We start from the raw sequence: 12,345 nt of genomic DNA, 5'->3' as shown, positions 1-12,345 counted from the left end.
CACTTTTGCAAGTACTATTGCTAATGACACAAGAATGCCAACACTATACATGGTTTCAGTGTATCATATTCTGAAGAGAAAATTGGAACTCAATGTAGGGAGTTCCTAAACTCTTTTATTAGATAAAACCTAAATAACAAGGGCCTCACATTTTGACCTTAGGAAGCTCATGGCCAACATCACAACCATAGCAGCCACCTCTGCCCCTCAGACTGCTGCCCAGATTCCTGTAGCCTACCTGAGGCAGGCAGAGAAGCCGGCAACAGATGGCCACAAGGTGAAGGGACTCTGATGAAACCCTGCCCTAACTATCTCAACACATGATGCCAAGGAAGAGAGGAGGATCTGATGGGAGGAAAACGTTCAAAAACTACATTAATTATAAAAGCATTAGGCAAGTCTTTATTCCAACTACGTCACAACCGACTACTCAGGTGTATGGACTCCTTGGGTATACATTTTTAAAACCAGGACTGAAAAACGCATATGGAGAAAAGTTGTGAAAAAAATTAGGCCCTCAATGTATTAAAGACAGTTAAAAGTAATCTGGAATGTAATAATTCAATAGTCACATTTGCTTGGCATTTTTTTCCTTATATAAACACAGGAAGAAGGAAATTAGCTTATTTCCAGTATAAACTGATTGATTCTCGGGGTTCCTGGGTGGCTGAGATAGTTTCGCATCCAACTTTTGATGTTGGCTCTGGTCACAATCTTATGGTTCATGAGTTCGAGCACGGCATCAGGCTCTGCGCCGACAGTGAGGAGCCTGCTTGGGATGCTCCTCCTCTCCCTCTCTCTGCCCCTCCCCTGCTCATGTTCTCTGTCAAAATAAACTTAAAAAATTGAAATTCTCTGTAAAAGTATCCTTGAGAAAGAATCATCTGTGTGAGCTAACTTAAGAACAAAATCCCTTATGATTCAAAATGAGAACGGCTAAAAACATATTCAGGTACGATTTTACTAGCTATTTCATAGGATATTTTGGATTTACATTTTCATATGTAAAAAGCCTGGACTAGAACAAGAAATCATTTAGAGAAAGACAAGCGAATCCATAATTCAAAATACCCCACATTTTAGAAAACCTTCCAGCTCTGTTTAAAGAGATGCTATAAGTCAACATACATTTTGTGAAATGTATAAATTATAAAACACAATTTTCTTTTTGTTTAAATTTTTTTTTAACGTTTATTTATTTTTGAGACAGAGAGAGATGGATAATGAACAGGGGAGGGTCAGAGAGAGAGGGAGAGACAGAATCTGAAACAGGCTCCAGGCTCTGAGCTGTCAGCACAGAGCCTGACGCAGGGCTCGAACTCACAGACTGTGAGATAATGACCTGAGCCGAAGTCGGAGGCTTGACTGAGCCACCCAGGCGCCCCTAAAACACAATTTTCTTATCCTTTCTAATCAAGAATTCTTAAATGAGTAAGGTACTGAAATGAAGAGGGAACTGCCAATTCCACCTTGTGTACTCACTTCTTCTTTTTTCTTAGTTATCACAGCAAATACTTTGGTCTGATTGTCTGTATCTTGTGACAAGCGGTAATGACCCAGTAGAATTGCATCAGTTCTAAAAATTAAAAAATACAAGTCCATTAATCAGTTATTGTATGTATTTAAATAACCTAAGAAGTAATATATTACAATAGTAGTTACTCAACTTGCCCGAGAAGAATCAACTAGGATGTGAATAAACCTAGTTTGGTAAGGTTCCAAAGACCTACTGAACTGTCCTCTCTAGAGCGATGCCCAGGACTTAGTATTGTTCACAAGGGCTCTTGCAGAGTGCTGTTTTAATCATGCAGTACTAACTTAAGGAAGCACTGGATGACATTAACCTGCAGGTATCCATATAAAATGTGGGCTGGATAGAGAACTACAGAAAAATACTACCTGGTATTCCTAGTTCTTAAACGAGGAACAATGGACTGAGGCTCCTCAGGGGTTGTCAACATCATCATGTGGCCATCAGGGAAGAACCTTATGTACCTGTGTAAAAAGAAAAAGAACACCAAAAAACACCACACACACACAAAGTATAAAACATGTCCTTGTTTTCTAGCCCTAAACCTGTTCTCTGCTGTGAAATCAAAACAGAAATACCATGGGTCAAAAACTGGCAAAACATCATTAAAACAAACACTACTGACAACCTGTGAGGCCAGCACAATAGAAGTGAAGGCATTTTATTATCTTTCTCAGAGGGAACTGTTTAACTTTCAGTTTTACTCCTGAATAAAAATATTCCTCTATTAAAGCACTTTTCCTAAAGCACTAATATCAAAAGTGAGCTCTAATGATAATACACAGTAGTTAACAAGTCTACTTATTCCTCTTTTTTATGTTTATTTTTTAAGAGAGTGAGATAGTGAGAGGTGGGGGACAGAGAGAGAGAGTGGGACAGGGGATCCAAAGCAGGCTCTGCACTGACAGCAGAGAGCTCGATGTGAGGCTCGAACTCATGAACCACGAGATCATGACCTGGGCTAAAGTTGGACGGTTAACCAACTGAGTCACCCAGGTGCCCCATGTCTACTTATTTCTCAATGACGATAACATCTGATGGATAGTAAAGCTGAATAATAGCAAAAGCTATGTGAAAAGGCAAATGAATGAGTACACCAAAAGCAAAAAACAAGAACTCTAAAACATAAAACAATTCTGGGGCACCTGGGTAGCTCAGTCGGTTAAGTGTCTGACTCTTGATTTCAGCTCAGGTCATGATCTCATGGTTTCTTGAGTTCGAGCTCCACATCGGGCTCTGTGCTGTGTAGAGTCTGCTTGAGATGGTCTCTCTCTCTCTCTCTCTCTCTCCTAACACTGTCTCTCTCTCTCAAAATAAATAACTAAACTTTAAAAAATTTAAGAAAAGGAAAACATAAAACGATTCTTAGATTTAGAGGCTGGGAGGAATTAAATCATGTGCATTAACCTATTAGTTCTTCGAGTGCAGGTCCTATTATAATACTGGATAAAAATACTGAGGGTCATTCTAGAGATAAATGCAAAAGCCACAGAGAACAACTTCCTACTAACTAATGAACTAATACTTGGAGAGAGAGAATTTTTCACTCACTCAGTTTACTACAGTTGTACCTGTAATATTCCACTTGGTGCCAGGCTCTATAGAAACCATCAAGAGACTGTTCCCCTTGACGAATATATGTCGTTTTACTTATATACACTCCTATAAAAAAGAAAGTTGTTTTTTTTTTTTAAGTAGGAACACAAACAAAAATTTTATAGTTACAAGCACATAACATGTTTCTAGTTTCAATTTTATTGTGGTTTCCTTTAAATATGATCAGAGGACCTACATCTGTTACAGAAAATGAAGACTATGTATTTATCAAAATCAGCAGGACAGACCACTATTTCTTCTCAGTTCTAAAGAGTTCAACTTACCATCAAACCGGACACGGGGCCTTTCTAAAAACATCTCTCTCCAGGATGTGTATGGAACAAGTTTAACACAGCTTCTGCCCCAAACTTTCAAGCAGGCCAAACGCCATATTTCAGGGTCTCTAGGTGATAAAACATAACATCAATTTATAAAAAAGGCTAAGTCCATCTATGCAGATACAAGAAATATCTCTGCTACTAGCAATCATCTTCTATTCAGCAAGAACTTGTTGAGCTCCTACAAGTCACTGTCTGGGTTCTGGAGACAGACTGATAGACACGGCTAAGGCCCTGCTGGTTTATTGGTGGGAGAGCAAACAAAACTAAGAAAACAAAAAAGTTTCAGGTAGTGTGCCCAGTGTAAGAAAAAATGAAGCGGGGTAAACAGACAAGAAATGTAGTGGGGAAATAGAGACAATTTCAGATATAGTGGCCGGGAAAGAACCCTGGGCAGAAGCCATGGCAAGTGCAAGGCCCTTGGGTAGGAGTGTGACGGGCACACTCAACAAGGACCATGAGGTTGCAGCAAACTAAGCAAGGTTAACAGACTACATGATTAGAGAGGCAGTCAAGGGCAAGGGAGGTAACAGCTTGCAGGCTATTTAGGTGAGACAGATGCCACTGAAGAGCTCTGAGTATGATTTAATACTTTTACAGGTTTTTGGGGTTTTTTTCCAATTTAAGTTTATTTATTTTGAGAGAGAGAAAGCATGGGCAGGGGGCAGAGAGATGGGGGAGAGAGAAAAGCACTAGCAGGCTCCACACTGTCAGTGCAGAGCCTGATGTGGGGCTCAAAGTCACAACCCATGAGATCATGACCCTAGCTGAAACCAAGAGTTGGATGCTTAATCAACTGAGCCACCCAGGTGCCCAGACTTATGCTTTTAAAAGATCACTCTGGTAGTCTGGAAAATATGCTCTAGGGGTGTCACAGTGGAAGCAGGCCACTGCCGTAACTCAGACCAGGTATAACTGTGGCTGACCAAGAAGGGTACTTGGAGAAGAGTGAAATGGTCAGACTGGAGGTCTACTTTTAAGGCAGCACCAACAAGACTGTTATGGGGTTAGTGTAGAAAACCTAAGCAAAAGATATACTGAATATTAACAGGATTCCGATACAGCTCAAAATACTTTAACTCTATCTGTAACTTGAAATATTCAGTTTTAAAGATGTAAAAAACTACTTGTACCTGAGCCAGGCTGCAAAAAAGGATTAACTACCTCCCCAATTTTTTCTTTTTATGATTATTTTTATTTTATGAAAACACACAGAAGTTTTATCCCTGAAAATTCCCTTTATAATTTTTTTAATGTTTATTTATTTTTGAGAGAGAGAGAGAGCGACAGTGTGGGAGAGGCAGGGAGAGAGGGAGTCACAGAATCCAAGGCAGGCTCCAGGCTCCAAGCTGCCAGCACAGGGCCCCACATGGGGCTTGAACCCACGAACTGTGAGATCATGACATGAGCTGAAGTTGGATGCTTAACCGACTGAGCCAACCAGGTGCCCCTATAATATAATTTTTTTTAAAAGTTAATAGATTAACAGTTCTAGAGACTCCAATTTCAAAACTGAAATCTACTTAGTAAGAATTTGTTAAATAGAATAGCACACAGAAGCACCAAAAAACAAAGGCATCAGGCAATTCAAACATTTTACCCAAAATACAAGACTCCAAATGAAATTAGGTTGTTAAAAAATAATGAAGTTTAAGAAGTTATAAAAAACTTCTAGATGCTAAGGACAAAGTATGTATTTTTATGTAAGATATCCATGAAAGATGACCAATCTCAAATAATTTTATACTAAACTAGGATTATTCTTTATGTAGCAATATTTTAAAAGTATAGGATGGGGGTGCCTGGTGGCTCAGTACATTAAGCGTCCGATTCTTCTTTATTTTTTTAATGCTAATTATTTATTTTGAGAAGAGAGACTGCGCGAAGGGGAGTGGCAGAGGGAGAGAAGGAGAGAGAGAATTCCAAACAGGCTCCATGTTCAGGGTGGAGCCGGTGAGCATCAGACTCTCAATATTGGCTTGGGTCATGATCTCAACATCATGAGATGGAGTCCACATAGCATCACAGAGTGGAGCCTGCTTGGGATTCTCTCTCTCCCTGTCTGCCCCTCCCCCACTTCAAAATTAATAAACATTAAAAAATAAAAGTATAGAATAACTTTTAATGGGCCAAAAGAAAGTTCTAGTGCAATCTAAGTTTAAATCATTACTTAAAAAAATTTTTTTTTAGTTTTTTTTATTTATTTTTGAGGGAGAGAGAGAGAGCCAGCAGGGGAGGTGCAGAGAGAGGGAGACACAGAATCTAAAGCAGGCTCCAGACTGAGCTGTCAGAACAGAACCTGACACAGGACTCGAACCTGTGAACTACAAAATCATGACCTGAGTCAAAGTCAGACATTCAACCAACTGAGCCACCCAGGTACCCCTAAATCATTATCACTTAATGGGTTTAGAGTTATTCTGAAAATGACTTGAGTTTATTTTTCTAGTGCAATTTCTTTTCCAAATCAGCAAGACTAGCATGCAAACTACCCTGAGGAAGCAATGTGTGTGGCTACCTCTGTTCTACGTAATAGTCTATACTCTGGAAACCCAGTGCCTTCTACCTTTAAATGCTAAGTGGTTTGAGAAAATCACACAAATACAACTTAGACCAAACTGTTCATTCTAAATTTTTACCCAGAACATCAATCAAGTTTTTTATCAAAACCGGCAAAAGACCATAATTTTTTTTCACCACTGCCCAAGTTGTTTTAAAACAGGTGAAGTACCTGGCACAGATATAGAATCCTCTGCACACCTGTGACAACTGCTCTAATGATCTGAGATCCAAGTCACTAGACACCACCCATCGGAAGATGTACATCAGGACCTCCATTGGCAGCACTGCAAAAGAAAATCAACTGTTCGGCGACTCTGTTATTTTACCATCTCATTCTCGGTGCAGGTAGCTCTCCGTACTCCCACACATTTGTGAATCACACCCTTAGTACTGCTCAGAGCTGTGCACGCGTGTATTTAATTATCCAAAAGTAATAATGGTTTCTAACATCAAGACACAAATCTTTGTTTTTTTCACTATGGAGCGAATCAGAAGTCACCTTTATAGAGCACCCTTTCCCTCAAAGGATCATTTTACCACCAAGATATATTAAAATACAAGTGTTAGAAAAATAGTCTGATACACACACACACATATAAAATCCATATTCCATTTGCTAACACTAAAAACTTATTTTCATCTCCTTGAATCTGGAAAATCCCATAACTAATTAAATAACATTTAACATATGAAAAGAAAAACATTCATTTTTGAACATGTGCCTATCTCAGGCTAAAATGCCTGGTGACACCAATATTCCTCTCATTTTCTTGGACTGCTTCGACACCCTCTTAGATCTTCATTGAACCAAGTTGGACCTCCTTGAATTGTGCTACAAACTGCTTTCTACTTGAGGTTTTGCAAACAGTAATTGTAACTAGCTCTCCCAACATAGCTTGAACTAAAGCAATTACCTGGCAAGTTATCTGACCTTGTAAGTTTGGAAACCTTAAATCTCTGGTGAAAGTGTGCCTCGCCGAGTTCTAACAACCTTGAACTCATACCTGATATGTGAGTCTGATTGCTCTCCAGCTCAGGCTGGCACAATTTGAGCACAGACTCCTGAAACGTGAGCTGCTGCTGGAAGCAGGACAAGAGGTCTGCCATCTTGCTGTCGTCATCATTATCTTCCATGCTGAAAAAGGAGGGAGGTGAATAAACTAAGTGCCTCAGTCCACAACAGAGCTCAGAAACTGAGTTTTCATAGTAGTTTTAAAATCTGCTTCAGAAAAAGTCATCTAAAAGTAAACTATCTTAACTACTTTTTTGATTTGAAAAAAGTTTATTCTGCCTTGCAAAGGAGTATCATACCCAGTCTTTTGAAGGAAAAAGCAATTTTCATTCTCACCCAGGAAGAACTAGAATTCAGAGGGGCAGGGGCACGCATGGGTGGCTCAGTCGGTTAAACGTCTGCTTGGTTTCAGCTCAAGTCATGGTTTCACAGTTTCGTGAGTTCGAGCCCATGATGGGCTCTGCTCTGACAGTGCAGAGGCTGCTTGGGATTCTCTGTCTCCCTCTCTCTCTGCCCCTCCCCAACTCATGCTGTCTTCATCTCTCTCTCAAAATAAATAAATAAAAAGAAAAAAAAAAAAAGAACTAGAATTTGGGATACAATTACTGACATTTAGTTAGTCCATTTTATTGTAGAGATTTCTTGAATTAGTGAAAAAGATCATTTCAAATGATTAAAAAAACTTGTGTAAATATATTCCATACTAGTATGACTATACTCCATTCTAACTGGATAAAAATCAAACATACAGATGTCATCTGTGGTACTTACTTACCAAGGGTTTTGTAACAGATGTGCCTTATCACCCTACCTTAAGAGAGGAAAATATGTAATTTAAAAAAATCTTAGCAGGGTCCACAAATCATCTACCAACATAAACAAATGTGCAGTTTAGAGTTCTGGGAAAAGAAAAAAAAAAACCTCTAGCTTTCCATTTTTGCTGAAATTAACCCTAAAAGTAATCAGACTACAAAAAGGCCTAGAGGAAGAGTGAAGTCAAAAGACCAGGAAAGGTTTATTATAATACAACAAAGGCACGTGTGGTTGAGGCCAGATGAACTCAAAGGCTTCTCTACTGACATTTCAGGAAAGGCAAGAAACCAAAACAAAGCCAGGAAAGAGACTTTCAGGGATTACTAGGTCAGTAAGAAAACAAAAAAACTAAAAAACTGTATCTTTAAAAAACCTTCATTGCATATGGGCTTGCAGAAAGGGATGGGACAGAAAAGAAATGCTTCTTTCATGTTTTAAGGCAACCTTTCTTAACAGCACCTATATCTATTCATAAAACTGGCTAAGAGCTAGGTCTAAATGACCACCTGAGTTTAAAGACGGTTTAAAAAACTCCAAATGACTCATTTTGAATATGAACTATTTCACAATGGTAACTCTCACTTGGTGAACAATATACTATTAGCTTCAAAGTTCAAACACACAATTAAGACTGACTTCATTCGGATGTTTTTAATATCCAAAGCCTGTGTGTTAATACTGTAAGCAGTTAAAAAAACAGTGGCAATAAGTACATCATCCATAAGGGGAACTTAATTATTTCATGACAGAGGTAATATAATAATCATTACCAAAACATGATTTTCCTGTGTATTGCTCATTTTAAAAACCTGACATTCCCTGGAAATGAAAGCTGGTGCATCCACTCTGGAAAATAGTATGGAGGTTCCTCAAAAAACTAAAAATAGGGGCGCCTGGGTGGCTCAGTCGGTTAAGTGTCCGACTTTAGCTCAGGTCATGATCTCGCAGTCCATGAGTTCAAGCTCCGCATCGGGCTTTGTGCTGACTGCTCAGAGCCTGGAGCCTGTTTCAGATTCTGTGTCTCCCTCTCTCTCTGACCCTCCCCCGTTCATGCTCTGTCTCTGTCTCAAAAATAAATAAACGTTAAAAAAAAAAACAAAAAACTAAAAATAGAACTACCCAGGACCCAGCAATAGCACTACTAGGCATTTACCCAAGGGATACAGGTGTGCTGTTTCGAAGGGACATGTGCACCCCCATGTTTATAGCAGCACTATCAACAATAGCCAAAGTATGGAAAGAGCCCAAATGTCCATCGATGGATGAATGAATAAAGAAGATGTGATATATATATACAATGGAGCATTACTCGGCAATCAAAAAGAATGACATCTTGCCATATGCAACTACGTGGATGGAACTGGAGGGTATTATGCTAAGTGAAATTAGTCAGAGAAAGACAAAAATCATATGACTTCACTCATATGAGGACTTTAAGAGGTAAAACAGATGAACATAAGGGAAGGGAAACAAAAAGAATATAAAAACAGGGAGGGGGACAAAACAGAAGAGATTTATAAATATGGAGAACAAACAGAGGGTTACTGGAGGGGTTGTGCGTGGGGGGATGGGCTAAATGGGTAAGGGGCACTAAGGAATCTACTCCTGAAATCATTGTTGCACTAGATGCTAACTAATTTGGATTTAAATTTAAAAAAATAAAAAAATAAAACAAGTTAAAAAACAGAAACAAAAACCTGACATTCTGTCATGGGTACAGACACTCCTCCCTTCTCATTTCAGCAAATTAAGCTTTTAGAGATGGATTAAGCCAAAACAGTTTTATAGAATTGTTTTGCAAATAGCTTCAAAAGTACTGGTTTAAAATTCTCTTGAGCTCTGTCCATATAAAACTATCAATGCCACTTCATGACTTTCCTGCAAGTGGCATCTGTCCAAAGAAACAGTTTCTTTCCTGTACCTGTGCTTTTAAGCAAATGTTACAGTCTCAATGTCCTCCTAGACACCTTAAAAGAATAATAAAGTCCTGTTATAATTCAGCATTTTCTTAATAAAATGAAAAACCTTTTTTTAAAAAAAATGTATAGCTTCTAACATATAAAAAAGGAGAAAGACTAGTTTGATGAAACCCCGTGTACACATCACCCAATTTCGACGATTATTAACATTTTGTCAACTTTGGCCTATTACATTTTAATAGGTTTGACTTTTTAAAACAGGTTTCAGAAAGCTGAAATGTGTCTTTTAATTTACTTTCAATAATCACTGGTTTTACTTAAAAAACAAAACAAAAAACTCTTGTTACCTTGTCTTCGTTATATCTGCTTAAAATGTGCATTTCTATATTTTAATCTTAGTATTTCCCTATCTAAAAAAATTCTACAACTGTATAAGCAAGTCTTTATACTAAAGACTATATAATTCAACAGAATTACCACCATCTTCTTATCATGTTAAGAGTCAACAGGGCAAAGACGCTTAACTTTAACAAACTCTATGTATTACTGTCTATCGAATTATATACGCACTAGCTGTTTCCAACGCCATCACCATCTGGAGACCGGGTATAAGTAATCTTGAACTCTATATCAGGTACAAGTTGCATAGCCCTACGATAAAACTTGATGGCTAAAAGAAGAAATAAAGCTAAATTAGCTATGACCGCACATTTTTGTCATTTCCTTTATCTGTAACTGTGGTTTAATTTGGTAACTTTCTTTACAAAGAGCCAAATTCCTTTTTTTCTGTATGCAATAGTTCAGTGAACAAACTTATTTCCAAACCTCACTACTCAGAAGTAACCTTTCCTTTTTCTAAAGCTAACACATTATACAGGCTTAAGGATGCTGTATTTCACTCTTTGCTTTTAGCCCTTCCCACCTTTTCCCTCAGCCTCTTAAGCATTGTTAGAAGTGATCTTAAGTGGTTGTCTTTCTTGGGCTTTGAAAAAGCAATTGTTGTAGCCCCAAGAAAAACACTTTTAAGCAACCTTTTCTTTCTAGGTTGCAGAGTTAAGGATAATCAAATGCTTCCTACTAGGTAGAATAAAGAGGTTTTTTTGAATTTAACCTTCAAATCCAACTTCCTTTAATCAAGCTATTATTTAGCTAAATAACCTTTAAAAGCTACTTTTTTATGAAGTTCCTGGCCAAGTGGTTTAGAGCTGTAATACTTAGTAATCTCTCCCACAAAGCTACACCAACAGAACTTGAGACTTCAAAAGCCTACCAGCTCTTTTTCCCTTAGATGGAGTCTATTCAATTCAATATATTCTGCTGTGTTCTATCACTGGGGGTGAATTACTATACACTAAGTGGAAATGGGACTCTCACAAACTAATGAAGACTGTAGAGGGCTTTCACCATTTGGGCTCTTTTAATATCTCAGGGTAAAAATATCGCTAGAAGAAATGTGCAAATAAAATGCAGTAATCCTGAAAAGGTTATTTTTGGGGCATTTTCAAATGATTAAAGCAAAGCACCTTTCCCACACCCCAATTATCAGCTTTACTTTCACAAAATGGAAGCCTACTTACATGCCTAATACAGTAAAATGCCCCATCACTTTATTTATGCATTTCTAATGGATTAATTAAAGAGACAATTAAAGCTGACAATTATTCCTTTGTGTAAATGTAAATTAGAAGATAGGTTCTTGAAACTATCCTTTATATTCTCCTCCTCTGAAGTCATTTTATTCCATAAAAGAATACCCTGTTTTTAAATGAGAAACAATTATTTTTAAGACTTTAATAATGAAGAATTAATAAAGAGTAAAACCTAAATGTAGACCAATATGATGATGTCTCACAGCAATATTCTGGAAAAAGGTTACACAGAAATATAATTTTTAGTTTTGATTTGTTAAAAAACAATTTCAAATATAAGGTGACTGACGTTTATATACCAAATATAGTCTAGTTAAAAAAAGAATTGGTCAATAAGAGCTGTTATTCAGAAATGTCATGACCATATGATCCTGGGCCCTGAGTTTTACCTTCATAGAGAGCTCCATTCTGTTCTTCTTCTACCGCTTTTAGGAAGAGTTCTCGAGCCTATAAAAATAGTGAAATGCAATTTTTGAAAGTCTGTATTGAAAATGAGTATGCATGTGGGAATGCAAGCTGATGCAGCCACTCTGGAAAACAGTATGGAAGTTCCTCCAAAAACTAAAAATAGAACTACCCAGAACCCAGCAATGGCACTACTAGGTATTTATCCAAGGGATACAGTTGTGCTGTTTCGAAGGGACAGATGCACGCCCATGTTTATAGCAGCACTATCAACAACAGCCAAAGAATGGAAAGAGCCCAAATGTCCATCAGTGGATGAATGGGTAAAGAAGATGTGATATATATATATACAATGCAGTATTACTCGGCAATCAAAAAGAAGGATATCTTGCCATTTGCAAATACATGGATGGAACTGGAGGGTATTATGCTAAGCGAAATTAGTCAGAGAAAGACAAATATCCTACGACTTCACTCATAAGAGGACTTTAAGAGACCAAAACAAATGAACATAAGGGAA

General features: G+C 37.8%; 1 protein-coding gene across 2 annotated transcripts in view; it reads right to left on the bottom strand.

Moving 5' to 3' along the window:
- Positions 1–12,345, bottom strand: part of FBXO9 (F-box protein 9) — a 46,075-nt gene that overhangs the window by 11,485 nt on the left and 22,245 nt on the right. For both annotated transcript variants that reach the window (XM_045498542.1, XM_045498543.1), the window contains 8 exons: positions 11,810–11,867; positions 10,342–10,441; positions 7,032–7,162; positions 6,197–6,311; positions 3,412–3,530; positions 3,103–3,193; positions 1,900–1,995; positions 1,483–1,576 (listed from right to left, as the gene is read on the bottom strand). In XM_045498542.1, the coding sequence (XP_045354498.1) occupies positions 1,483–1,576; positions 1,900–1,995; positions 3,103–3,193; positions 3,412–3,530; positions 6,197–6,311; positions 7,032–7,162; positions 10,342–10,441; positions 11,810–11,867 (804 nt within the window). The remainder of the gene's footprint in view (positions 1–1,482; positions 1,577–1,899; positions 1,996–3,102; positions 3,194–3,411; positions 3,531–6,196; positions 6,312–7,031; positions 7,163–10,341; positions 10,442–11,809; positions 11,868–12,345) is intronic.

This window comes from Leopardus geoffroyi, chromosome B2 (assembly GCF_018350155.1).
Source record: "Leopardus geoffroyi isolate Oge1 chromosome B2, O.geoffroyi_Oge1_pat1.0, whole genome shotgun sequence".
Lineage (NCBI taxonomy): Eukaryota > Metazoa > Chordata > Mammalia > Carnivora > Felidae > Leopardus > Leopardus geoffroyi.
This window is presented reverse-complemented; position numbering and strand designations above follow the sequence as displayed.